The sequence below is a fragment of the Chaetodon auriga genome, chromosome 15 (assembly GCF_051107435.1).
Source record: "Chaetodon auriga isolate fChaAug3 chromosome 15, fChaAug3.hap1, whole genome shotgun sequence".
Taxonomy (NCBI): domain Eukaryota; kingdom Metazoa; phylum Chordata; class Actinopteri; order Chaetodontiformes; family Chaetodontidae; genus Chaetodon; species Chaetodon auriga.
Window position 1 is genome coordinate 5,351,778 of NC_135088.1, and position 25,535 is coordinate 5,377,312.

Below are 25,535 nucleotides of genomic sequence, written 5' to 3' on the forward strand. Positions count from 1 at the left end.
CTCCTGCTTTGTGTCACCATCACTTTGATTTTACTGTGTCAAAGCAGACTCAGTGTTACTGCCATTTTTCTTATCCACGAATAAAAGCCTGGAAGAAAAATCACGTCATCAGGACATTATTTATTCAGCAATAAGACAGTGAATATTCCCTCATTTCAAATCTTTTTGGAGCTTTTCTGCCTGTAAGTTTAGTTTCAGCAGAGCAGCAAACATACAAGAGTTCATGTGCATCGGTTTCATCCCAGCTTCTACCAAAAACGTTCACATTCTGGATCCTCTGCTGTTCCCTGAATGCAGCACCAACGCTGCTGCTGTCAGCTTCCTCCTGATGGCCGTGAAACAGCATCGACGTTGCGGCTCATGCTGAAACACAAGGCCGACATCCTGCTGTGAATAATGTGCTAATTAGATTTGGCCTGTGGTTGTTGCCGTAATCGAATCTATCCGGTGCTGCAGGGCCAGAGGCTGAAACCTGATCTGAAACCCAAAATATGCATTTGGACTGTTTCTCCAATCTGTTTCCTCTCAAGTCCTGGCATGTGTGTGTGTGTGTGTGTGTGTGTGTGTGTGTTTGTGTGTGTGGTGTGTGCATGCTGTATGTGTGTGTGTGTGTGTGTGTGTGTGTGTGTGTGTCTGTTCTTCACAGCACTTCCTGCTCTGCCTTTTTCTTTTCTTTCTTTTTTGCTGCTGATCTTGTTTTGCTCTCGTCTTCTCTGCTACGTCCGTTAGGCTAACCTGAGCTCAATTCTAAGTTCATGCTGCGTTTGGACTTCCTCTCTGTTACTCTTCGGACAGAGAGTCTGCAGCCATGCTATCATGCTAGCAGCGCAGCAGTACATTGAGCTAAATGCTAACATCAGCACGCTAACAGGCTCACAATGACAATGCTAACAGGTAAAATATTAGTTAATTGTTTTAGCATGCTAACATTTGCTAATTATCGCTAACAAACAGCAGAGGATGATGCAAATGCAAACAGTTTTGTCTGAAATCAGAATTTAAAAAAAGAGGAATTTCTTATTATCTTGAGATCCATCAGATTTATTCTGGGACCTCTTGTGAGGCCCCGACCCCCAGTTTGGGACCCATTGAAGAAGTTCAGAGGAATCAAGAAAAAGTGGACAGATCAAGGCGAGTAGAGCAGCTCGGCAGCGGTTTGTCCTCACTGCGTCCTCACTGTGTCCTCACTGCGTCCAGCTGACTGCTGACGATCCACCTGTTCCCTCTGCTCAGAGCTGCTTCCTGATCCGGATGTGGGAACGTGAGAATATGGATGAACCCACAAGGAAAACAATTTTTTTTTCCCCCATCGGAAGAGTTGGTCTGACTCTCCTCCGGACGGGTTTTGTGGTGGAATGCGGAGCTGAAAGTTTGTCCCAGAACAAAGGATGTGCTCACTTCTCCTGTTTTTCTTGGCTTTGTGTTCTTGTGTTTTTGCTGTTAAATGTGGTTTTGGGCTTCGTGCTTGGTGGGCACAAACTCCACGACAGAAGAAAAACCAGAGCGGATAATTCCACCAACCAGCTTCTTTCCTCCGCAACCGTTAATACAACGGAAACAAATCTGTCTCACTTTACTGAAAGACGCTGAAAACAGCTGAAGACACAAACAGACGGTTGGCTGCAGATGTTCACTCTTTAGTCTCATCTAATGTAATCTGGGTTCAGTACATTATTCAAGACAGAGAGGGACAGAGGAAGACAGAGATGGAGACAGACAGGGTGGTGTTACTGTTCTCCACATCGGGCTGGGGGAGGTGGTGGTGGTGGGAGGAACACATTATGCAGAAAACCACTTCCAGAGGAAGAGAGTTTTAATGCTGACGGTGTTCCTGCAGAGGCTGTTATGCTAATGTGACACCCCCCCCCCCCCATTTACCAGAGAGGGACATCCACAGTGGAGGACAGGAAATGTACCATGAAAACATACAGAGAGAGACAGAGAGAGGAAGGGATGGATGGACAGACGGATGGATGTTGGACAAACAGATGGTTGGATGCACAGATGAATGAATGACGGATGGATGGATGAATGATGGATGGATGGATGGATGGATGGATGGACAGACGGATGGATGAATGGACAGACGGATGGAGGGGTGATGGTGAGAGGAAGCACACAGGAAGCAAACACGGCATGTTTTTTATCCCTCCAATGCCAACGCTGCTGCACTCTTACCCCACCCTGACCCGTCTGGGGGGGTGACATCTTGTTTTCAGAGTGGATTGCATCCGCCCCCTCAACCCCACACCACCTCCGCCCACATGCACACACAAACACGCAGACATTTCAGCAGCACACCAGATTTTACAGCTGGATGAAGAGCATCAATGGGAGCAGTGAGCGAGCGGCCAGACAATGGACGCGGCGTCCAGGCCGGCACGCCAACCCGGGATTTCCTGGCTTACACCGCCAAAAAAAAAAAAACAAGACACTTGTCAGACCCTTCCGGCTGCACAATGAAGAATCAAAGTCTTGTATGTTCCCTAAAAAGGGCGTGCTGGGTGACCTCACCCTGCAGGGCACCGGCGGTGGTGTCAGCTTCACGGTGCAGCTCTCAGGTGCTTTGTTTTTCACGGGGAGTTACTGGAAGGGTCCTGCTGCCCCCACGCCGGCGGCCCGGGCAGCCTGACACAACACGGCTTAAAAAAGCAAACAGAGGCAAAATGAGCGGTGCCTTCAAACGCCAGCGCCACCCCGACATCAAACGGTCTGAGTCTGACCCCATCCTCCCCTTCACTGTCGCATGAGCCGGCATGGAAGCTGTCAGGCCTCGTTAACGGAGAGACGCCCACCGCCAGCCTGTCTGCCGTCTCTGCCGTCCCCACCGTCTGACCGTCTGACCGCCTGACTGACTGTCTGCCCGTCTGCCCGCCTGACCGTCTGTCTGCCATTTTTGATCAATCAGCTGATCAGAGCAGCAGACGCCCACAGACTGGACCAACATGGACGCAGTCTGTCCTGTTTAAGACAGTCTGTCCGACAGTTGTTGAGACAGTTCAGTCTTCAGTCTGCTGGTGGTCAGGACGCTCCACAGGCTTAGACGTGACTCCTTTAGACAAAGACACTGACTGCTCCTCGTCTCACCTCTCCTGATCTCCTGAGGAGCAGAACATCAGGGACTCCCTCGTCCTTCCTGCCCTCCCTCCCATCATCCTTTACTTCCTGCTCCTCCCGGCAGGGGGACTTAAGCCTCTTACCAACAGGCTTCAGGGGATCTGAGGTGTCCACAAACTCTTTAAAATGGACTGATTCCACATGTGGCAGAAAACACCAAAGTTTCTAAAAAGTCTCTCACATATTTTGAGAAAGACAACAAACACTTTAAAACTATGCTTATTTCACACTTCTCAGGTCACACCAAAGGAAATGGAAAAGCAGTGAAACACATTCAACCATCACTGGGGAGGTAAAGACAGCAGCTTCCTCCTGTTGGACAATAAGACGGCCTGACAGGTGGCTCAGTCTCACCTGGGCAGGTGAAACCTCTCCCTCAGAGAGTAACAGAGGCAGACAGAGGAGGTTTTTTTCTTATCAGCACCAAAGCAAATAATCCCTTCAGTCTGAATCTGAAGTTTTATCCTGATCTGAGACACAGAAGCTCAAATCTGGAGGACAAGTGATGAAGAGGAGGCTGTGAAGGACATTCAGTCGGTCCCTCCAGCTCATTTCAAAGCTGTCAAATATTTAAATGAAGACATGGGATGCTAAACTTCTCTTTTCTACATTTACAGAGACTATTATTTTAAAGCTGAACAAGAAGACAAGATGAGTTTGACTCGTTTCTCAGGAAGCTTTCTGTCGAGTCCATCAGACAGGTCCAAGACGATCTTTACATCCATCCAATCAGCTGGAAAAGCACACAACAACAACAGGAAGTATGGTAAACCAAAGGGGACATTTTTAATTAGTTTCTTAACACTGAACGCAGCAGCTGCTATACTTTTATACTGACGCGACACATCGATGGAAAGAAAAGATTCTTTGTGGTTCAGTTGGTCCACGTCAGGAAACACCAGCAGAAACAATCAATGCCAACGACAACCAATGAAAAACTGTGGTGAGCTACCTCAGAAGACTCGCAGTGATCCCCCAACCAGTGACACAGAAAAACTATAATAATCCACAGAAAGATGTTTTATCGTTTCAAATGAGCTGGCAGACATTAAAACTCCAGCAAACACATGAGATATGTTGTCTTTAAAGATCGAGCCAATCGCAGCCGATCGCAGCCAATGAGATTCTGACAACGAGGAAGTGCTCCTTCAGAGTGTAATTTACTGCAACTCAAGGAATTCAATGCAAATATAAATACATTTAAAGATCAGTAAATATTCATTTCTGTCTGTTCAAAAGCCTCCATCTGCTTTGAGTCACGCTTTAACCATCTGTACATCTACTGACAACTTCCTGTTAACAGACAACACCTGAGTCTACCTGTTCACACCCACAGTCTCCCATTATGAGCCTCATGCTGGTGCTGATCACGTAATCATATTGATCACATGATGTCTACACAGAACATAAGCAGGTTATTCACACACTTGTAGAGATGATGGTTACACAACACTGTGAGCAAATGAACACACCTGGTGACAGGAAGTGTTGGCGTCATCAGAGTAACGTCACCTGCTTACCGTTCAAACAGGTGGTCAGTGGGCTGGGTTGTTTAATGGTCCTCCCAAATACAGACACAAATGTTCCCATTTGTCCTCATATGAGACACCGTTCAGATTCACGTCAATGATTGACTCGTTGCGTTTCACAGCAGGAGGCTCAACAAACACCAACAGCAGATAAACAGCTAATTTCAAAACAGAGCAAACATGGAGGACACTCACCACTGACGTCTCTCATTGATCCACAGATCAATAAAACTTCAACAGTAACACTGTGAAACGTCCACAAAGGTCCAGAAGATCCACTGCAGTGAAGACATTTAGTCCAAAACGTGAAAATCGTCCACAGAAACATGTTTTCTGCTCTCAAACTAGCAGCCAGACACAAACACAGACGGACGCCATCTTGTCTCCAGTTCCTCTGTGGAGTACCAGGTTTGAAATGACAGCGGACCAATTACGAGCTGCCATATGAAGCCTAGCAACCAGAGCAGCCAATCACAGTGTGAGTTGAAATGAAGGGCCTTGTTCTCTTCTTCCGTGTGAAGATTGAGCCAATCACAACCAGTTTAGTCAATGACTGACACTTTAAAGAGCCGATGAGACTCTGAACACACTGATTGGCCATTTTGTGGATATGAAAGAGTTTGAAGTGAAAAATACAGTAAATGAGCTCAATATGAAGATATACAGCTAAAATATACGTACAGACACCTTAAATATGAACACAGGTGGACAAAATGTAGATTTCATAAAGAGAAATATAGATATTTATGTAGATAAGTGTATTAAATTGCCTTTTTCTGGAGGACACCTACATATACCATTAGAGAAAACATGAAAATATTCAGCTTCTGAATCTGTTTCCTGCTCATCGTTCAGTGTGAGCACTCGCTTTGCTTGAAGTCTACTTCAGTAAACTGGATGTTAAATTAGAAATGAGAAAATTACTCGTCCTCCTGTTCGGCGCTCGTCCAGCTGGTGGCGCTCCAGGCTACCAGCCTACCTGTTTCCCACCTCACCATAACCTGAGCTCAAACCTCCAACCACGAGACATTTAATCATCAGTGAAGCAAAGCTCTGAGCCCGACGAGCAGATGGTGAATCACTGTGTCCTGGTAAAAGACACGGATGGACGCTTTAAGGAACCAAAGAAAGCTCATTCAGAGTCTTACGTTCTTATTTTCTGCTTTTCTCTTGTATTTTTTCTCAATAACTGATCAATTTCTTTGTCTGTCAGCTTGTGAAATGCAGACTTTTCTTCATCCTAACAGCTTGCTTCCTCGACCGCCAGGTGAGGCAGAGAAGCCTGCACAGCCAGCGGACATCCGCAGTGACCTGAAGGGTCAAAGGTCGGCCCTGCAACCTCCTGAAAGGACATCATTGTTTTGAGTGAAACTCGCTGTTTTCAGGCCCGTCGTCTTCAGAAAGAAGCAACAAGTTGAACTCAGTGACAGGAAAAAACACCAAAACTGGACTTTTTTTCTTTCCCAGTAAATGTTTTCCAGTGTTTTGTTTGCAGGAGCATGAACATCACAAACATCGAAACAGACCTCGCTGAGTTTTCATGCTGTTCAATGTGCTACAGCTAACCGGCTAATTATTAGCATTCTTACAGAAAAGTGAGAGGCAGAAAAAAATCATTTTCATTTTAGTTGGACTTTAGAATCAGTAACACAACAAAGTAAAAATCAGTCAGAAGAATTAACAGAAAAATCACTTCAGTCTGCAAGAACTGATTTTTGTTTCCAGCAGAAAGGAGCAGCAAACACACTGAAGAACTCTGAAGAACACTGAAAAACTCCTGATCAGACAGTTTATTTCACATCCAGTCGAGTTTGAGTCACCTGATGAAGGTCAGTCCAGTCTTCTCTCTTGGAGCTCCGTGTTTGGTCTCCTCCACTTCCTGACGGAAACATTTAGCTCGTGAAGTTTGAGCCCCCTCAGTATCTGTAGCTGTCAGGTGGATCAAGTGGAGTAAACAATATTATGGGCTTAGTTATTTTCTGCACTTTAATCTGTTTCCTCTTCCTGCTGTTCACCTCTGCTGTTACACTAAATCATCTGCACTGATACTATTGATACTACTGATACTGATTCACTGCAGTGCAGATGGGTTTATCTTTCCGAAAGCACACATGCTGGTGAAGTTAGCTCCTGAGCCTGCAGACACTCTCACTTTGCTGCAGGCCATGGGGGGGGGGGGGGGTCATGTGTTTCCACAGGGGAGTCCTCCGCCTGGGAAAGTGCAGTAGGTTAGAATATCAATGAGACGTGCCTGGGAGCGTAACCGCTCACCTGTTGTCTGACTGGGCTTTGGCTCTGAGCTCTGCGGCGGGGAGGCCGACCCGGCTTCCTGTCCTCCGTCTGCGCTGTGTCTCCCAGCAAACGCTCCGACAAAGAATAAATCAAGGAGACGCCGAACAGGCGAGTCCAGTTCTGTAAGAGGAGAGGCTCATTCAAGAAGCTCGGCTCAGAGGTTCATCTGGAGGGTTCTCCATAAAGACGACCATCACACAGTGAACAGCAGCAGCATCCACCCACTCAACAAACTGCTCATGTATTTCAGGAGTCCAGATCCAGACACAAGTCCCAGAACATCGAGGACACCAGATTCTTCTTCCTGCCGCCATCGAGACTGTGTATTTCTTCACATCCTATCAGAATAATTTCTGTCATATTATTCAGGTATTGATTAACTGTCAGAGCTGAGCTGTCGTCACCTGTTCCATCACAGAAACTGTGCTGCTTCTCAGCCTGATCGGCCTCTGGTCGCTCAGGAAGATCAATCTTCTTTAGAGCAAACTGATCAGAACAATCACACAATACTACAGAGCGGAAACAGTTAATCAATTAGTCGATCAGGCATAAATGTGGTCTAAATCTGGTTTGATTGTAAACTGAGAACATTTAAAACAGTTAAAACAGTCAATTGAGGGCATCATGGTGTACTTTAATAAATGATGAAGGACATTTTTCGTCGTAGAAATAAACTTAAGTCGCAACGTTTCTCCTAAAATGAGCTGTAAGTTTCTTCATTCTGAACCATCAGAGGATAAAACTACTTCCTGTGGACGAAAAGTGAAGAGCTTTAACATCTGGTAACATCAATCAATGACAGCACGTCGGCGTTGGTCATCAACAGCTGGACAGACATTAAGAAGTGACCGATCGTCCCTGAATGCCTCGCAGGTCTCTGAGCAGTCCTGAGGAACCTGAACAAACCGGAAACATTCAGCTGATCCAGCTGTTTTCTCCTGCTCTGCCCTCCCTCCTCCATCTGTGTCTGTCCTCCACACTCCCACAGATCGAGTGTCTGGGGCTGGGGGGGGGGGGGGTTAAACAGGTGTCTGACTGTCCCAGCAGCCTGTTGGTTGGTCTGCTACAGGTTTCACCTCATGCTCCCAGCTGCTCTGTGTCACACACACACACACACACACACACACACACACACACACACACACCACCAGTTGTCCATCTGTCACAAGAATTAGAAGTAATCCATCGGAATTTTCAGATGTCATGGAAGGAGGTGTGTGTGTGTGTGTGTGTGTGTGTGTGTGTGTGTGTGGCCTTGTATTCCTCACGTTGTGGGGACATAAATGTGTTCACACAGTCACACTGTGGGACAAAATGCACGTCCCCACGATGTGAATCATTACATTTCAGAGTGAAGACTTAAGTTAAGATTAGACTCAGTCTCCAGAAAGTGAATGTAAGTCTATGAAATGTCCCCAAAAGTGATGAAAACCTGCAGTCTGTGTGTGTGTGTGTGTGTGTGTGTGTGTGTGTGTGTGTGTGCTTTCACTTGTAACCTGAGCACTCAGCCACCTGCAGCAGAGGCTGAGAAACACACAGAAAAAGAGGACAAACTCTCTCTCTTTCACACACACACACACACACACACACACACACACACACTTGCAGACAAAGTGATGAAACGATGAGCGAACAGACAGAACGACACATGTCATGTGGGTGTTGCCTACCTGAACACCTGTCAGTGACAAAGTGGTTTGCTGACTGATGGCTGAGGAGACATGGGCCTGTTGCATGCTGGGAAATGAGCTGATGACAGGCTGCTCTGTACGCCAGGTTTGATTGGATGTTTCCTCCCTGCAGAGCTCCTCACACCAGCAGCAGAAAGAGAGAAAACAGATTCCAGATCAGTCAGCAGCTGTTGGTTCAGAGAAGCTTGGAGAACGAAAAAGTTTGTACATCGTGAAGAAGAAGAAGAAGAAGAAGAAGAAGAAGAAGAAGAAGGACGTTCCTGCTGTGATCAGCTGACGTCAGCCCACTTCTTATGTTAACACTAAAAAATGATTTCCTCATGAAGTTGACAGAATTGCCTCTCAAAGACGACATGTAACATGACAAATGATGTGGAGTCTATCTGTGTCTCCTGATATCTCCAGTCCAGTATTGTCTCTCTTCTAGCTCTTTTAGCTCTGTGTTTGGTCTCCTCCACCTCCTTCAGGAATCAGCTGTCAGACATACGTTCGTCCAAACAACCAGCCGGTCCTCTTCTGAAAACATCTTCTTCATCTAACTCCGGTTCTCTGAGCCATAACAGCTCGGCACTATGGCTCGTCACGTTTCATCAGACAGACTTCACACACTGCCGACAGTGAAGCAGGAAACAGGAAATATTTATTACTGCAGCTTTAACCTTCAGAGCGCGATGAACTGCTGTTCACGCCGTGAATGGGGACTGAGGTGCGTTCAATGACCAAGACTTCACTCAGACTATCTGAGCGGCTGAAGAGTGATTCACTTCATAAGAACTCATCTCTGTGAGGCTTTGGTCAGTGGTGGAGAGCACTATTTTTTACAGTGTGCAGCTCAGCCACCTGTGCCTCCATGTAAGGAGGAGGAGGAGGAGGAGGAGGGGGAGGCTGTTTTGTTCCTCGGTCAAACACAGCGATGTCTTGGCCTCCGGATGTCTCCATTTCAGGACAACAATCTCCCTGAACGCGGTGGCTTTGTGTTTGCTTTCGTCTTGTCAATCTTTTCTGTCCTGATTCTGTCTCACGTTGTCTCTCTGTCTGTCTCCTCTGTTCTCTTCTTCTGTCTCTCTGTTGACTCTTAAATCTTCAGCTGTACTGATTAAACAGACGGTTCGACACGATAAACAGTCACATGCAGCAATATTTGACATTTAAACAGCGGACACCGGCGACACCTGAACGCCTCACCTGTCAGCGCACAAACAGCACACTTCATGCAAAATACACAACAGGACGCTTCATCACATCATACAAACAACCATCAGCTGATGAGTCGTCACGGAAACACGAAACATAAAAACACGCAGCGAGTCGAGTTTCACCGAGATGAGACATGTGAGACGAGAAGAGGTTATCACTAAATTAAAATGAACTAATTAAATGAAAGTTTAATTATCGCTCAGCTGATATTTCATGATGTCACTGAACTGACATCAGGACGCTGATGCTCCACAAACACATCAGGGACTGAGGTAAAAAGTCAACTGTCACAGCAGAAATCTAAAGCTTTGTTTCAGTGTTACAGGTGTTTTATTCTTAAATTGGACTGAGCCTCAGCACAGGTGAGCTACCTGCAGCTATGAATCTTATCGTTGATTATTATGGACTGTAACTGTGACCTCAAAAGCCTTAAGGCAGCAGCTAGGTGGTGCTGTGGCTCATCAGCAGTATAAATCCACAGCCTGCAGTGGAGTCAGGGCTAATCCCTGAGCTGATTGGCTGCATGCTTCCCGTCATGTGAGTCAGCTGTTCTCGTGGTGTCCTCATCAGTGCAACTGAGAGAAGAACGAACGTCAGCTGGAGCCATTTTATACTGACGACTGTTTGTTTGTTTGTTTGTATGTATATATGCTCTGTACCTGTGGCAATAACAATAAAAAAAACAAAACAAAAAAACTCAGCAGCTGCTGCAGTGACGCGAACACGCTAAGCTGGCTAGCTTCCACTACTAGCCTCGTTAGCTAGCTAACAGTTTGAGAGCAGAATCCTGAAGGTGTCAGACGCTTTAAAGCGCTACAGTCAATAAATGTATTAACTGTTGGTAGCTAACTCTTCTTGTGGCTAACTCTTCCTGTAGCTAACTCTTCCTGTGGCTAACTCTTCTTGTGGCTAACTCTTCCTGTGGCTGAGTCTTCTTGTGGCGAACTCTTCATGTTACCAACTCTTCCTGTTGCTAACTCTTCCTGTCAGTAGCTAACTCTTCTTGTGGCTAACTCGTCCTGTGGCTAACTCTTCCTGTGGCTGAGTCTTCCTGTAGCTAACTCTTCCTGTGGCTAACTCTTCCTGTTGCTAACTCTTCCTGTCAGTAGCTAACTCTTCCTGTGGCTAACTCTGCTGATTGGGTAGAATTCAGTGGGTTTTTAAGCTTCCTGCTGAGCCACAAGCAACGCTGTGGAGCTGAACAGTGAAGTTGTGTCCAGACAGATCAATGATGACCTGACAGGTGTAAAGGTGAGCTGCAGTTTCAAGTGAAGATTCAACACTTTCACGCCCGTCATTAGTTTGATTGTTAGAATAAAAGCTGCTTTAAGACTCACAGCAGCTCTTTGTTCAGGTTTCACTCACAGATCTCTGAAGGGACCATTTCAAGCTTGTTTGTTTGTTTGTGTTTGTTTTTTGACATTCTGTCACAAATACCATGTAAACTGGACATTTTTTTTTGGTCAAACTACATATAAATCATATTACACATAAAATAATCACTGCCAACAAGACGTCACTGAGGGAAAGCAAAGTGTTTTTCCCTCTTTCATTGGTTTTTCCAGTTGTGGGTTCTTGTATATGAGTCTGCTGACGGCTCATCCTGCTGAACTGAGGTTAGACGAGCCGCCCCAAATGGAACAAGGGTACATCTGTCAATCAAGGTAAACCTGGCCTGAAACACACCTGAACAAGGACCTCCACAGGTCGGTGATCCTCCTCCAGGTGACACACGAGTGGTTTTTCTGAGCTCATTCCTGACAGGTCGAATGAGGAAGAAGCCCCTGAAATCTGAACCCTGAACAGCGACCAGAAGCCCTGAGCTGATCCAGCAGAGTCAGAGCGCCCCCCTGTGGATGCAGAGGTATGAGGTGGGTTCAGTGTCCTCCCCCAGGCTCAGTCTGTGGTCGGTTAACCGTCAGTTTCTTCTTGTTTTCTCTTTATAAGCAAATCATTTTGAGACTGTTCAACAAACCGCACCCACACACTTGTTGAGGGTCTCATTCCAAACTGAAGCTCATTCATCTGACGCTCTAACAGCTCTCAGGCCTTCTCACATTATTTGGAACTGGAAACACAGATTTGCTCCCATTCAGCCACGAGGCTGCTGTTGAGGACCACCGACGGCTCGGGCTCACGGTGGGTGTTCCAGTTCATCCCGGAGGTGGTCGGTGGGGTGGAGGTCTGGACTCAGTTTACAGAGCTCAGAATCACAAAGAACGGCCGCACACAACACATACAGCAACGATAGCACGAGCAAAATGACACACGAAGCACCACGTTTGATAAAACCGGTCAAGTCCTTCTGGTCTGTCATCACTCGTCAGGGGTCAAACTTTACACATGGAGATGGTGAATAAAAGAAACAGACTCACCTGAAGGGTGGAACATGTCACCTGATTTTCAAAGGACAAACACGACCCAGCAGCTCTTAAAACTTTATTTAATGCACATCTGCATTTTCTGTCAGTTATACACAACTGAGACTGAAAGAAACTAAACCACAGAACATCGAGCACACAAACAGAAAACAAGCGTTTGTCTTTTTACACCTGAACGTCACGATGCATTCAAGTCCTTGTCCTATAAAACCTTCAATCTGAAATATGTGAGCAGTCGTCTCCTGTGAGGACTAAAAAAATGTTATTCTGCTAACATTGACATCACTTCCTAGTTTGACATCACTGGAAAACCTCTGCGTTAAATATCATCTCTCTATGGACAGTAATTACAGAGTTCAGAGTTCAGCCTCGTTTCAGAGCGAAAGCTTTTAAAATCCTTCAATAAACTCAGCAAATAACACAAAAGTACAAAACAAGCTTCTACTTTGATGAAGCGGCAGCTGATAAATCCACTGCAGTTCCTTTCACCTCTTCCTCTTTAAAACATGACATCAGCTTTGATAGACGGAGGATGTGATTGGCTCTCTGTGATCAATAACCTTCCACCATTGCCTGATAATCAGTAACATTCTGACTGACCGATCAATCGATCTGTGCGTCCTCAGTGAAATCAAACATTCAGCAGCTCGTCGTCGCTCGGATCGAAGCTGTGTGCAGGTGAAGTGCTCGCAGATCATCTGACAGGTAAGAACCTTCACTCTGATCACATGACTTCCAGTTAAACCCAATTTAAAGGGACAGTTCAGGCTTCCTGAAGTGGGGTTCAGGTGTTTGTTCAGTGTTTCACCTGCAGCATTCGGCCCTTTGTGGACAGGTGTTACTATCAGGTGCACTGAAGCTCAGGAACATCCTGCTGTGACACGCAGCAGCATCGCATTCATCATTTTCGGCACCATCAGGCAGCCTTTTCCTCTGGCACTACGTTTCCTCGACCATAGGACTTACCTCTTCCTCCACATGCCGCTCGCCACAGCGCGCCGCAGGTCAGCTGTTGGCTCAGATGTTCAGCGTCTGCTGAAGACAGAAAACGAAAACGTAAAATGAAGTTTGTGTCGGTGCTGGTGAAACGGCGCTCTGTGCAGACCAGAGGAAACCTTCCACGCCAAACAGGCAGACAGGAAGCTGCACGTCTGCTCCTGGTCTGTTACCTGCAGGTCGCGTCCAGCAGCTCTTCACGGTCCTCCTCAGAGGAACAATGGCGGCGTCTCACTGATGTCTGTTTCCAGAGCTGGTTAAGGCCAAAATCAACAGAACACGGAGAAATCTACATGGGACACGTCTTCATTAGAGCAGCACAGAACAGCAATCATCCCAGAAATCTTCACAGACATCCAGTTTGACCTCAAGCTCGACCTTCTGACCCAAACAGCTGATCTGCGGCAGAATACGGCGAGCAGCACGAGGAGGAAGACTGGAGGAGGGTCTACAGTTCAGAAGATGAGGTCCAGAGGAAAGAGGGAGGATTTCAAAGATGGCAGACAGCTGATGTGGATTCATTTTAGAGGATTAAACTGTTTTTTGTGCAGCACGTCATTAACGTTCTGCGCTGATGGAGGAAACAGTGACGGCTGAGGAGAACGCCATCAAACCCACTTTGAAATGCCTAACTGTCCCTTTACGCCTACAAAGAGTTTTGAAACAGGACGACCAGCATTTGGACGTCAGATTTAAGACTCGAGTAAACAAACATCAGCAGCATCCCTGCATAAAAGACTCAGATCAGGATCTGGACTGTCCCAGTAAGAACACTGAGAGCACAGACCTCAGGTCAGATCTGGACTCTGATCGGACAGAATGAATCGATTTCAATCAGAAGAAAAGGTTTCCTAGAAAACGTGTTTCCTAAAGTGAAGTTCTGACGGAGCAGCAGCATCTGGACAAACGTCCGGATGATCCTCGCTGACCCAGAGTCAGTTTTTCAGTCTGTGACAGAAGCAGGAAGCAGCTGAACCTTCATCCTGACTGACAAATGTGCAAATGAAGCTTTTCTCATTGGAGGAGAAAACAAACAAACAAACAAACAAACAAACACAGATTCTTTTCTTTTTTTGACCTAAACTGATAAAATACCACGCTGGGCTGTTCCAGGTCTGGGTCCAGGTCCAGGTCCAGGTCCGGGTGCAGGTCTGGGGAAACCTACTGAGGGAGTGCTGACGTTGATGTGTTAAAGGGGCTGGTTGTTGTATGTCGTTCCAAGTCCTGACTGAAGCCTCAGCAGTCCGTCCCAGTCCAGCCTCAGGTGAACTGGTACTCAGTGTCCTCGGGAGCGTACTGGTTCTCTCCAGCTGTGTACTGGTCCACGCCCGGGGCGTACTGGTCGTCTGCTGCCGTGTACTGGTTGTCTCCGCTGTACGATTGTTCTGCTGGTTCTTGGTTCTCTGCTGTGTTCAGACCCGATTTCTTCACTCTGACAACAAAAAGACATTTCAGATCATTTCTGGTTTTTGACTGCTGAGGTCAAAACAGAAGAACTGATACCATGAAGTCTTTAAAACCAGCTCAGGGACGTGCTGACTTACTGGTTCTTGTGTTTGGCCCCGCTGATGTGAGACTGGTACTGCTCCACAGAGTTGAGCTCGATGCTGCAGACGGTGCAGGGGTAGCCCTTCAGCGTGGAGGCTGTGGGCACAGAGAACAGGAGGAGTTTCAGACCGAGTCGGCGGTATCTGTCTGTAAAGGAGTGAGTGCAGCAGCAGCTCCGGCTGCATGGACGACCTGGCGCTGTGGACGGGCCGTACGTCTCCATCAGTTTCAGCTTGGTCATCTGTTTTCGGTGCTTCTTGCCCACGTAGTGCTGTTGGGCCATCAGCGGGTTGTTGAAAGACGCCTGGCAGATGGAGCAGAAGCGGTCGGGGTTGTTGTTGTTGCTGTTGTTGTTTCCCGTCGACGGCGCGCTGCTCGATTCGTCCACAGGTTTCTTCTTCGGCTGAGCTGCTGCTGGAGTCTGAGAAGCTACGGCTGAAGAGGAGACACGGCAGAACGCTCAGAACCATCGACCGAGACGTGAAAATAACAAATAACAATAACATGGAAGTAAAAAGCTGGAGGATGAGAGTGAAACAGACCTGGACTCTGAGCACCGACGTTCTTCAGCCTCAGGTTCTTGGCGTGAACTTTGCCCTGATAGTGTGACTCGGCCACCACAGGAGACGAGAAGGTCATGTTACAGACGTGACACACCTTCAACCGGCTGGCATCTCCGTTATTACAGTCCCACTGACAAAGACACAAGCAGCAGACTGTCAGTCACCTGTGGCTGTTCTCCGTCTGTTCTATCTGTTCTCTGTCTGTCCTGTTCTCCGTCTGTCCACCGGTTTGTCAGTCTCTTAGGGTTCAGGCTACTCACGCTGGGTGACGAGGACGACTTGAGCTTCTTGAGCTCGGGTTCCTTCTCGCTCTGCATCGTCAGGTAACGCCGCACCTTGTTGGCGTGTTTCTTGCTCTGCAGAGAGAAACTGGCATGTTAATCAGAGGGAGGACGGTCGACACGCTGCAGCAGAACCTGCTTCTGAGTATCTGAAGAAAGGATCTTTACATCAACCTGAGCTTCACTTCATCCCTCTGACGCTAACAAAGACTGACTGCTTTTGTTTCATTCACGTCACTATAAATCAGATGTCTTTGTGATTCTGAATATTCCTGCAAACATTTCACGGATCAAAACGTTTAATAATCAAAACAAAGAAAAATTTACGGACCAGCATTGAAACTTGTATCAGCACTAACATGAAAAATGGTTCTCAGCTGCTACTGAGATGAAGAGCTTTGCTCATTTCCAAATGCTGTGAAAACCTTCTGCCTCATGTTCGTGTCCTCACTGAAAACAGCTTCATCGTCTCTTCGTCCTCTTCCTCTGTGCGTCACAGCTGATCTGTGGTCAGCTTAACTTTTCTGTGTCTGCTGTCTGACAGCTCGACAGTGAAGATCTGACTTTCTCCCTCACAGCTTCATGTGGACTTCTTCTGCTAATGATAAAGCCTTACTGTGATGCAAAGCGTCTTCTACCTTCTAAATAACAGTCATGCGGCTCGTATCATGAGCGTAGTCACAGTAAGTGACGTCTGTGGGCTCACTGACCTGATAATGAGTCAACTTCTGAGACTCAGAAATCAGGACAGCGCTGCAGACTTTACACTGAGAGTCAGAAAACAGGTCGCTGTGCTCCTTTATCATCTTATTTACTGCAGGGAGGGAGAGAGAAACAGCAGGTCTGAAATCAGGTTACACCTTCTGGGGAATGTGAGTAGAACACAAAACATAAAAATATGAATCTGTGGCAAAAGTTCAATCAATAATCCTGCTGGAGATTGATGGCGTTCGACTGTTCAACAGCGCTGCCTGAGCGAGTAACAGTGTTAACGTATAGTAAACGTGCTGGTACTGATCTGTGAACGTCACGCTGGCAGACAGAAGCAGGACCATCAGTCTGAGCTTCATGTATGATTCAGACATGACTGATGTGTGGTGACGTGATGTCTCTCAGCTGGTCTGGAGGAGCACGATCAGCAGACATGGACGTCTCTGGCTTCATCTGTGTGCTAAAGCTTCAGCGTTTTAAGGCGGTTTGTTTCCAGGTGTTTAGACATTAACACAGCGCCTGGACAGAGAGTCGCCACGCTGCTGCTGGACGAGGCGTCTCGTCTGCAGGACGCTGTGTTCCAGTTCAGACGTTAAGATAAAGAAAAGAGTCGTCTGCATCACAGACAATCGTCTCCACAGCTGGACGCGATTGGAAGCTTCCTGACATGTCTCATTTTTATCGACTGAGCTTTAAGTTTCTCTGTGAAGCACTTCAGTCAACACGTGCTGCTTTAAAACATGGCCTATAAATAGATCAATCTCCACTCAGTGCTGTATTTCACAACGTCTCTACTTCTGTAACATGGACATGATGTCAAACAGCTGTGGGACAGATCTGCTTACATCTTCCCTCCAGCACATCAACTCATACCAGTGCTGACTAGTAGCGATGGGTCATACCATGCCGATGCTTTGGAGCGTGTGTCAACAAACCCCGGAAATATTTAGTGAAGCGCATATCGATGCTTGTGTCGTTTAGGGCGAGTGACGTCATTGATGTTCAAAGGCTCGCTGGTTCAGGGACTGGTCCGTGTGTTGGCACAATTTATGAACATATATATATACCACAATGGATCCGCTCACACTTCGTGGGTTAGTGTTGGCGGTTTGGTGGTTTGTGTGACATATAGGTGCATTTTGTTATACTGCTGCTTATTTTGATGGAGCCTGTGAGAAAGAGAAAGTTTTCCCCGTGTGGAAACATTTTGATTTGATGTCTCCCAATAAAATACGTCCACTTTCAGTAACATTATTACATGTGTTTTATGTTTGTTAAGCAATGTACTGTATTTTTCACTGTCTTTTCTTTTAATCCAAGCTGAAGTGTTTAATTTTATTTATGTGAATGAATACATGAACGATACCTGAAATTCATTTATTAAGATGAATTGATTTCTTTTTCTTGGCAATCATTCCCATGCCTGCACTGCCGCAGGACAGTCTTGAGTGTACTGCAAATTGATAAAATTACAATTACAGTTACCTATAACTTATAGGTTCCGGTACGACCCATCGCTACTAGAATATATCTATAATATGTCTGTTTAACAGTCTTTGACCAGCAGGTGGTTTGTGTGCACATGAAGCCTCGAGAAATGAACCTTTCTGTCAACCTTTTGGCTTCAAGGGTCCATCTCGCCATCACTACTTATTAGCATTTCAGCTAACAGGTGACTGTCAGCTGCTCTCCAGGACAGTTTGTGGCAGACTGTCTCGGTCAATGTGTGAATAACAAGCCAGCAGGTAACATCAGAGGCATCCATGATTCATTCCTGCCTCACAGCTTCAGGTCAGGGAAGCAAACTGTCAAACCACCGTTCAACACACTGTCACGTTCCCCCGGCTGCTTGATGTTTGTGACCTGCTTCACATCAGCAGTACACACATCAGCACTGGGCTGTCCATCCGCGAGCTCCGCGGCAGAGCGTGTTGTGTCGTCCATGTGTGAACGTTACTAACGCGGCAAACACAGCAGGATGACAGCTGAGAGCATCAGTCCGTGGCCTGACACATGCAGCGGCCCCGCAGCTCCTCTGGTCCGCAGGCAGAGGCATCCACTCACAATCAGGCTGAAGCAACAGCGGGTGCAGACATGCTCTCATCGACCTTGGAGCCGAAACGGCTACAGCTAGCTTATCTTAGCTTAGCGTAGTTCAGCAAACCCGCTGCCCTCACACTGCAATGCCGGCTAACATTAGCTTAGGAGCTAACGGCAACAGTGGCATTTTAAGGGTAATTAGCCCAGACTGTGACTTCGTGCACTGCCGCAGTGTGCTTTTAAAATAAGCGCTGAGTTAGTAAAGAAACAGGCCGTACCCTCCGCCAACCCCGAAGGTAAGTACGGAAAATCCTCGCTCTGCATCGCGACGGCCATGATTTCCATTACAACCAGCGGCGTCCTAGTACGCATGCGCTCCAGACAGGTTGACTGATGCTCGATGACAGCTGCTGAACGTTTCTGGTCACACAATGCGGGATTAACGTCGGATCCCGCCCACTCCCATTACGTCACAGTGCATCATTCAGGCAGGTGGGAATTTTGGCCTCTTCGATATTTCTGAAGTTTTTAACTTTCTCGTTTCGAACATTTAGTGTTATACTTCATCAAGTGCTCTTTGGCTCGTCAGAGTTCCTAGACAAATGATCCCTCATGCCATTTTGATTTGTAGAAATTCTAATTAAAGAGATAATTCAAAAGATCATACAATTCCACACATAAAAATATATTTCGACATCTTTTCTTCCAAGTGCTTTAAAACAACAGCTCATTTCTCGTCCTCACAGGATGATGTCCAGAGACTGCCTTAGGACTCAATGCGCTCTCCTCTGTCCACACCTTTATGTCTTTAGTGTTCAATTTCCCTCTGAAGAAATGTGTGATGGAACCAGAAAGACGCAGCTGTGTGTGAGTGGAATCCATTTCCCGGCATTTTAAGAATCTCTTGACTTTGCTGGTGGGATGAGACTCACACTGATAAAAAGCTGCTGACACTGACTAAAGTCTGTCCACACATGGAAGAAGCAGCTCAGAGTCCTGAGGTGGCTGAATGGTCCAAAAAAGTTAAAGACTTTGAGCATTGACAAGGTCACCAGAGTTTCTCTGCAGAACCTGCCACTGGATGGAGACAAACAGCCTTAATGGTGCACATGTCCACACAGAAGCTGCTTTTCAGTGATGGACCTGGAGCTCTCACTCACCTCAGCAAGGTGATCATTGGTCATTCAACACTGTCATGGATTCTAACCGTAGTGTTACTCTCTTTCAGACCTACCTGCCGTTTTTTACACACCTTTTTACCTTTTCCTGATTGTTTAAAGGTTAGACAATGACGATACCTTTGGGGACTGACTGGGTTAAAACTGTGTCACAGAGATCCAAAGCTTCATGGAGGACGAGGAGGAGGAGGAGAATATTATGGGATGAAGAATCACAGACGGTGAGAAACAAACAGCAAAGTGTTTGTAATGTGTGCTTAAGAAGTTCGTCCTCAGAGTGTTTCGGAAATTTAAACTTGAGCTTTCAGGAGGAGACGAGCTGCTCTTATCACAAACCACAGACAATCTGAAGCAGACCAACTCTGTACTTTACTAAACACATGGATGATGACGGCCTAAAGGAAGCACGCAAAAAGAAAACACTTCCATCATCACGTTAAGTAGTTCAGTGGGAGAGAACATGGCCTGAATAAAATATACCAAACACAATTAATCGTTAATCCAGTTCTAACAAAAACCGACCACTACGCACTCAATAAACGTTCAGACATTTATCTGCTGACATCAAAACATGTTTCCGCCCGGTTTCGAACCGGGGACCTTTCGCGTGTGAGGCGAACGTGATAACCACTACACTACGGAAACTCACTGACATAGACTGTAGGCCATGACAATATAAACGTTTGTCTGTCCGGCGGAAAGTTGCCGTTATCTTCTTGTTTTTAAATTGGACGTAAAAAACAAATGCTAGATATGTCATGAATAGTTCTGTGGCCTATGATTAGGTATAAAAAATATACCACAAAGAGCAGCTTAGCAGTTTCCGTAGTGTAGTGGTTATCACGTTCGCCTAACGCGCGAAAGGTCCCCGGTTCGAAACCGGGCGGAAACATCGTTTTCTTTCTGTTTTATCCCATTTTTTACGATCGTAAAATATTTGTGAATTTTTTTTTTTATCTTTAACTCATTTAAATACATATCATATGTTTCCGTCTGTTTTCTTCCTTATATATACATTCTCTTATATTCCTGTCCATCCATTCACTTTCTTCATGTCGAACTGGTCGCTTCAGTCAAGTTAAATGTTTCCGCCCGGTTTCGAACCGGGGACCTTTCGCGTGTGAGGCGAACGTGATAACCACTACACTACGGAAACTTGCGCACTGTGTGTCTTGTAAACGTGAATAGACCGACCCAGACACACGGACACGTTTCTGGCTGTACTTCAGTTCATTTCAAACATTGAGCAAAACGTCGACAAGGCGAACTGGTGGCAGCACAGCACCTTGTGGAGACCCCTAGAGGAGGCTCGTGCGTTGTTCTGCACAGGTGTGAGCGCGACCTGCTGCTCCTATTGGTCAGAACTGCTGATTTGACGTGATCATCTTATAAAATATGAGTTATTAAAGCAGCAGCGAAAGTGAACATTAATCCAGTGGATCCCCTCTGACAGTGATCAATCACAGCAAGCACAACTGTGCCTGGAAAAAGTCTCTGTTACCTGACACCTGTTACCACACATACACACACACACACACACACACACACACACACACACACACACACAGAGCAGGAGATTATAACTATATCCTGCTGTCAGGAAAAACCTCATTTTGTTTCAGCTTCATGATGCAAAAACTTTAGACAGAAATCTTTCTTTCTTTCTTTCTTCATTTCTTTCTGTCTTTCTCTCGTTCTTTCTTTCTTTCTTCCTTTCTGTCTGTCTGTCTGTCTTTCTTTCTTTCTTTCTTTCTTTCTTTCTCTCTTTCTGACTTTCTTTCTTTCACTCTCCTTCAATGGAGAAATGACAGGGTGATTTTCCATTTCACTCATTCATGAACATGAATCACATGTTGGTTCATGAATAAAGAAACAGAAACTGGAGTACTTTTACACACAGACACACACAAACTCCAGTCTGACCTGCCAACCCTGTCTGTCTACTTGTTACGTCACATAACACGCACGCACGCACACAAACACACACACACACACACACACACACATAGACGGTGTCCGGGTGTCCCGCCAACAGGAAGCTCCCTATTTGAGCATCAGGACATCCGCTGCAATGACAGGAAACACCATATTTGGGCTGAAGCTGTGTTGTTTTTCCTGCAGAGAGCTGGCTGAGCTGCCAGTGACAAAGTCTGATCTCATTGGCTGTTTCACACACACACACGCACGCACGCACACACACACACACACAGGATTTACTGCTGACAGTCCCTCAGAGGAAGTGTGTGTGTCAAACTGTCATTCTTCAGGCTGCACCTTAAACTCTGACTTTTATCTTTATGGCAGCTTCATCATTTCATCTCACATTCTTCTTCTTCCTCTTCCTCCTCTTCTTCTTCTTCTTCTGTTGAATTAAAGCTCATCCATAGCTGCCTGACTTTAAATGTTTAACTCTCAGTAAACAGAAATCTGCCGTGTTTGATGCCAAAGTTCCTGATTAGCATCAACAGTCTATTTTATTTAAATAAAGCTTTGGTTTGTGTTCAAATGTTTAATATTTCTTTTTTCTGTCTCTGCATTAAACTCGGCTATTATTATTGGCAAGCCAAGAAAACGACCTCCACTCAAGGTCTGTCTTGTTTTGGAGCTTTCAGCTGTGTCACACCGTCCTCATCTGCAGACGAACAGATGATGTAATGATAAAAGCTCCTCATATGAATCCACTGAACTGTTCACAGAATAAAAGCACCAGAACGACTTTGACATTTTATTCTCGTAGCTCTTTGCTTTAAAGAGGAAACACGTTCAGTATAAAATCCATCACTGACCTGCATGTAAACATACAAACATCCTAGAACCTACGCAGTAGGTAAAAACTGTGTACATGTTCATGTATGTACACGATACTGCATAAAAAACATTATGTACACACCCTCCACTTCCAAAAGTTCTCACATTTACACTCATTTACACATGAAACTCTTCTGAAGCCTCCTAAATTCACCACTTTTCTCCATGAAGTTTGGTTCTGTCAGTTGTTTTTAAAGTCAGTTTTTATTCGCTGCTGCAGGTTAAAGGTCACGTCCAGCGCGTCATTTTGAATTCAGAGGTGTTTGTGCTTCGACTACGGTGGCTGAAAAGGCTCAAAATGAAGCAGCAGTTTCTAAAACACAGCTAGGTGTTTCCTCCTCAGGTCTGCTGACCTCTGACCTTTGACCTTGTCTCAAACACAAAAATAAAACGTGGACGGTCAGGTAAGTGAGTTCACTTCAGTCTGAGGTCAAAGGTCACAGTGGCACAGGTGGACTTTCTGTCTGTCAGCAGATGTTGGAGCTGTGGGGGGAAGGAAGCTCCGACTGAGGACTCCCCATGGGAGAGGAGCAGGAGGAGGAATAGAGGTGGGGGGATGGCGAGGAGGTGTAGACATGTGAGAGTGTGGAAGAGGAGGTGAAGCAGGGGGAGGCAGCCTGCATGCTGAGGGAGGAGAAGGAGGATAGTGAGGTGGCAGGGGAGGAGGCACTGTGAGTCGGGGAGGAGTAGGAGGAACAGGGGGAGGAGGTGGGAGGGGAGGCGTAGGCAGGGGGCTTGCTAATGGGGATGGAAGCAGAGAAGGAGGAGTCCCTGTCGGCCTTGCGGTCCCTCTGCCTCTGATGGATCTTGGCATGCCTCTTGCGCTCGTCGCTGCGGGCAAACTTACGCCCACACTCGGTGCAGGCGAATGGCTTCTCGCCGGTGTGTGTGCGGATGTGTGTGGTCAGGTGATCGCTGCGGCTGAAGCTGCGCATGCAGATGCGGCACTGGAATGGCTTCTGGCCCGTGTGCACACGCACGTGGCGTGTCAGCTCATCAGACCGGGAGAAGCGGCGGTCACAGCCATCAGCGGGGCAGGCGTACGGGCGCTCGTGTGGTGGCGTCTTGCACTGTCGGCCTGTGGGGGACTTCCTATTCCGGCCGGATTTGGTGAACTGGGCGTGGTGGGCGGGGCCAGAGGCTGTGCCTTGAGGCTGCGTCTGGATCTGCGAGGAGAAGGCTTTGATGGTGGAGAGCGGCGTGAGAGGAGGCTGTGCCGTCGGCGGGTTCAGGCCCTGCAACAGCACAGGTTTCTGGTCCTGGATCAGGCCCAGCTCACCATCCTGTGGCTGCTGCGACAGGACGTAGTCTGGGAGCATCGGCACCACCAGGGAGGGCGGCTGGAGGCCCAATCGGGAGGTGGAGGTGGGGTAGGCTGGAGGGGGGCCCTGAGGTTGGAAGGCCTGGGGGGCTGGCTGGGAGTTGGAGGTGGGGGCGGGCAGGTCGGAGCCAGCAGCGGTGGTGTACGTTGGCGTCGCAGAGAAGACTGAGGTGACATCACCGCAGCCACAGCTGAAGTTTGTCTGGGACAGCGATGGTGACGATGTCACTGATGTTGTCACTGATGATGAAGAGGAGAGGCTGCAGGTTGCAGGGGGAGGAGCCGCCATGCTGACCAACCCCGTGAACAGGCTAAGGAGAGGCTCTGCCCACAGGTTGCCGCCACTGGAGACGGTGTTCGAAGGTTCGAAGGTGAAGCGGCCGCTGTAGGCAAGAGAGGGGAGGCGGGGGGTGAGGGGGGGGAGACCCTGCAGGTCCGGGAGGTCTGACAGAGAGTCTGCAAGAGAAAAAAAGAAGAAGAGGTCAGACACAAGTCACTCCAACAGGAAGCAGCTGATTACCTGATCAACCACACCTGGAGCACCTGAGAGGGAAGTTTGCTCTGATCTGATTGGCTGCAGTGAGTCAGCTGACTATCAGCAAAGATTATCTTAAGAACTGCTGATTCGTTTTCAAATTGACAGAAATATTCAGTTTGTTCAGGATGAAGAGTAACAGGAACACAAACTGCTCTCTGTTCACCTGAATTTTTAGATTTTGGCTGCATGTTGGATCAGTTTATTTATCAGTCAAACATCCCAGAATAAAAACACTGATTTTATTTCACTTCATCAAACTTTCAGTCATGAAATCAGCAGAACAAACAACCATCAGGACTTCATTCACACAGTGAAGTGAATAGTTCACTTTGTCTGGAAACATTGATGCAGGTCTCCTGTTTCTTGAGGATTTTGTTCCCTGCTGACCTCCCCCAACCACCACCCCCGCTCCCGCTCCTCACCTCCGTACTCCTCTCCGCTCAGCAGCCCGGCTCCCTCCGCTGCCGACGCGGCCAGCAGCGAGCCTCCCGCCGCGGCGTTCTGCAGCAGCATCTGCAACTCCTCCAGCTTCGAGTACCCGTCCAGCGGGGAGAGAGGCGGCGGGAAGCAGGCCAGGGGGTCGGAGATCTGCAGGGCGGGCAGGAGCAGCTCCGCTTTGGTCGCGGCCATCTCTCTGGAGGAAGCAGAGCGAGAAGCGCAGGGCGTGGAGCTCGGCGGCTCCTGGAGCTCCTGAGCACCGGGCTGGTCCTGCACGGGGGCTGAGCCACTGTCCGCTCCTGAATCCCGCGGTGAGGCGCTCTGGCCGGGCTGACGCTGCTGCTGGGGGCGCTGATGCTCGGAGGAAGCCAATGCTGGAGGGTCTTCAGGTCCGGGGTCCGGCGTCCCGGGCTGAGATGTCTGACAGGATTATTTTCGGGTCTTTGTGGGTGAAGTCATCGGGAAAGTGTTTGTTTCCGGTTGGTGTTTTCACGTGTGGATGACAACTTGAACTTGAGCTCTGTCAGGTTCCCTCAATGAGGATTCCCGGCTTTATAAAGACTCCTGCGTGACGTACATTCCCAAATATGGCAGGAGGGAAGCCCATATTTGGGCAGAGCGGTGAGCGTGCAGGCTCCGCAGTGCGCGGACGCTCCGTTGCTGTCTGCGTTCTTTGTGCTGCGGGTTTTGGAGCGTGAACGATCCGGTAGACTCCAGACCTCAGTCCGGCTCGGTGGCTGTCGGCCGTAATGCAGCCGGTAACGGCGCGCATGGAGAGCGGCCAGCCGCCATGGCCGGAAACCCCGGAGACACGTCACAGCTCCGATAGGTTTTTTTTAAGGCTCTGAGGGACGTCACATGGAGCTGGTCCAGGGCGTCATCACTTCCTCGGGCCTTATTTGGGTG

The 25,535-nt window shown here is 47.5% G+C and overlaps 2 protein-coding genes and 3 non-coding genes across 9 annotated transcripts; 1 reads left to right on the forward strand and 4 right to left on the reverse strand.

Annotated features, from left to right (window-relative positions):
* Window positions 1–12,250: 12,250 nt before the first annotated feature.
* On the reverse strand, window positions 12,251–18,783 carry znf346 (zinc finger protein 346). Of its 5 annotated transcripts, none has more exons than XR_013078256.1 (8): window positions 18,625–18,783; window positions 16,306–16,409; window positions 15,575–15,670; window positions 15,294–15,444; window positions 14,944–15,186; window positions 14,748–14,847; window positions 13,377–14,635; window positions 12,251–13,242 (listed from the first exon to the last, which is right to left on the reverse strand). XR_013078256.1 is itself a non-coding variant. In XM_076751173.1 (7 exons), the coding sequence occupies exons 1-7, from the start codon at window positions 18,716–18,718 to the stop codon at window positions 14,464–14,466; spliced, it is 960 nt and encodes a 319-aa protein (XP_076607288.1). In that variant the 5' UTR covers window positions 18,719–18,783; the 3' UTR covers window positions 12,251–14,463. The 5 variants fall into 5 exon arrangements, 1 of the variants encoding a protein (XP_076607288.1); XR_013078254.1 differs by having other exon boundaries at window positions 12,257–14,007; window positions 14,089–14,635; XR_013078255.1 differs by having other exon boundaries at window positions 12,257–13,835; window positions 13,877–14,635.
* Window positions 18,784–20,096: 1,313 nt separating this feature from the next.
* trnav-cac (transfer RNA valine (anticodon CAC)) lies at window positions 20,097–20,169 on the reverse strand. Its single transcript has one exon. It is a non-coding gene; the product is annotated as a tRNA-Val (tRNA).
* Window positions 20,170–20,343: 174 nt separating this feature from the next.
* trnav-aac (transfer RNA valine (anticodon AAC)) lies at window positions 20,344–20,416 on the forward strand. Its single transcript has one exon. It is a non-coding gene; the product is annotated as a tRNA-Val (tRNA).
* Window positions 20,417–20,607: 191 nt separating this feature from the next.
* trnav-cac (transfer RNA valine (anticodon CAC)) lies at window positions 20,608–20,680 on the reverse strand. Its single transcript has one exon. It is a non-coding gene; the product is annotated as a tRNA-Val (tRNA).
* Window positions 20,681–22,236: 1,556 nt separating this feature from the next.
* Window positions 22,237–25,416, reverse strand: LOC143333264 (early growth response protein 1-A-like). The gene is made up of 2 exons (XM_076751284.1): window positions 24,614–25,416; window positions 22,237–24,109 (listed from the first exon to the last, which is right to left on the reverse strand). The coding sequence occupies exons 1-2, from the start codon at window positions 24,819–24,821 to the stop codon at window positions 22,800–22,802; spliced, it is 1,518 nt and encodes a 505-aa protein (XP_076607399.1). The 5' UTR covers window positions 24,822–25,416; the 3' UTR covers window positions 22,237–22,799.
* Between the last annotated feature and the right edge of the window lie 119 nt (window positions 25,417–25,535).

Bases quoted from the DNA above. Each gene is read 5' to 3' on its own strand.
- znf346 (XM_076751173.1), bottom strand. From the start codon at position 18,718: ATGCGTACTAGGACGCCGCTGGTTGTAATGGAAATCATGGCCGTCGCG. The intron at 16,410-18,624 runs GTACGGCCTGTT...CCCTCCCTGCAG, and splicing joins ACCTTCGGGGTTGGCGGAGG to TAAATAAGATGATAAAGGAG. The intron at 14,636-14,747 runs GTAAGTCAGCAC...TTTTGTTGTCAG, and splicing joins GGGGCCAAACACAAGAACCA to AGTGAAGAAATCGGGTCTGA.
- LOC143333264 (XM_076751284.1), bottom strand. From the start codon at position 24,821: ATGGCCGCGACCAAAGCGGAGCTGCTCCTGCCCGCCCTGCAGATCTCC. The intron at 24,110-24,613 runs GTGAGGAGCGGG...TTTCTCTTGCAG, and splicing joins GAGCGGAGAGGAGTACGGAG to ACTCTCTGTCAGACCTCCCG.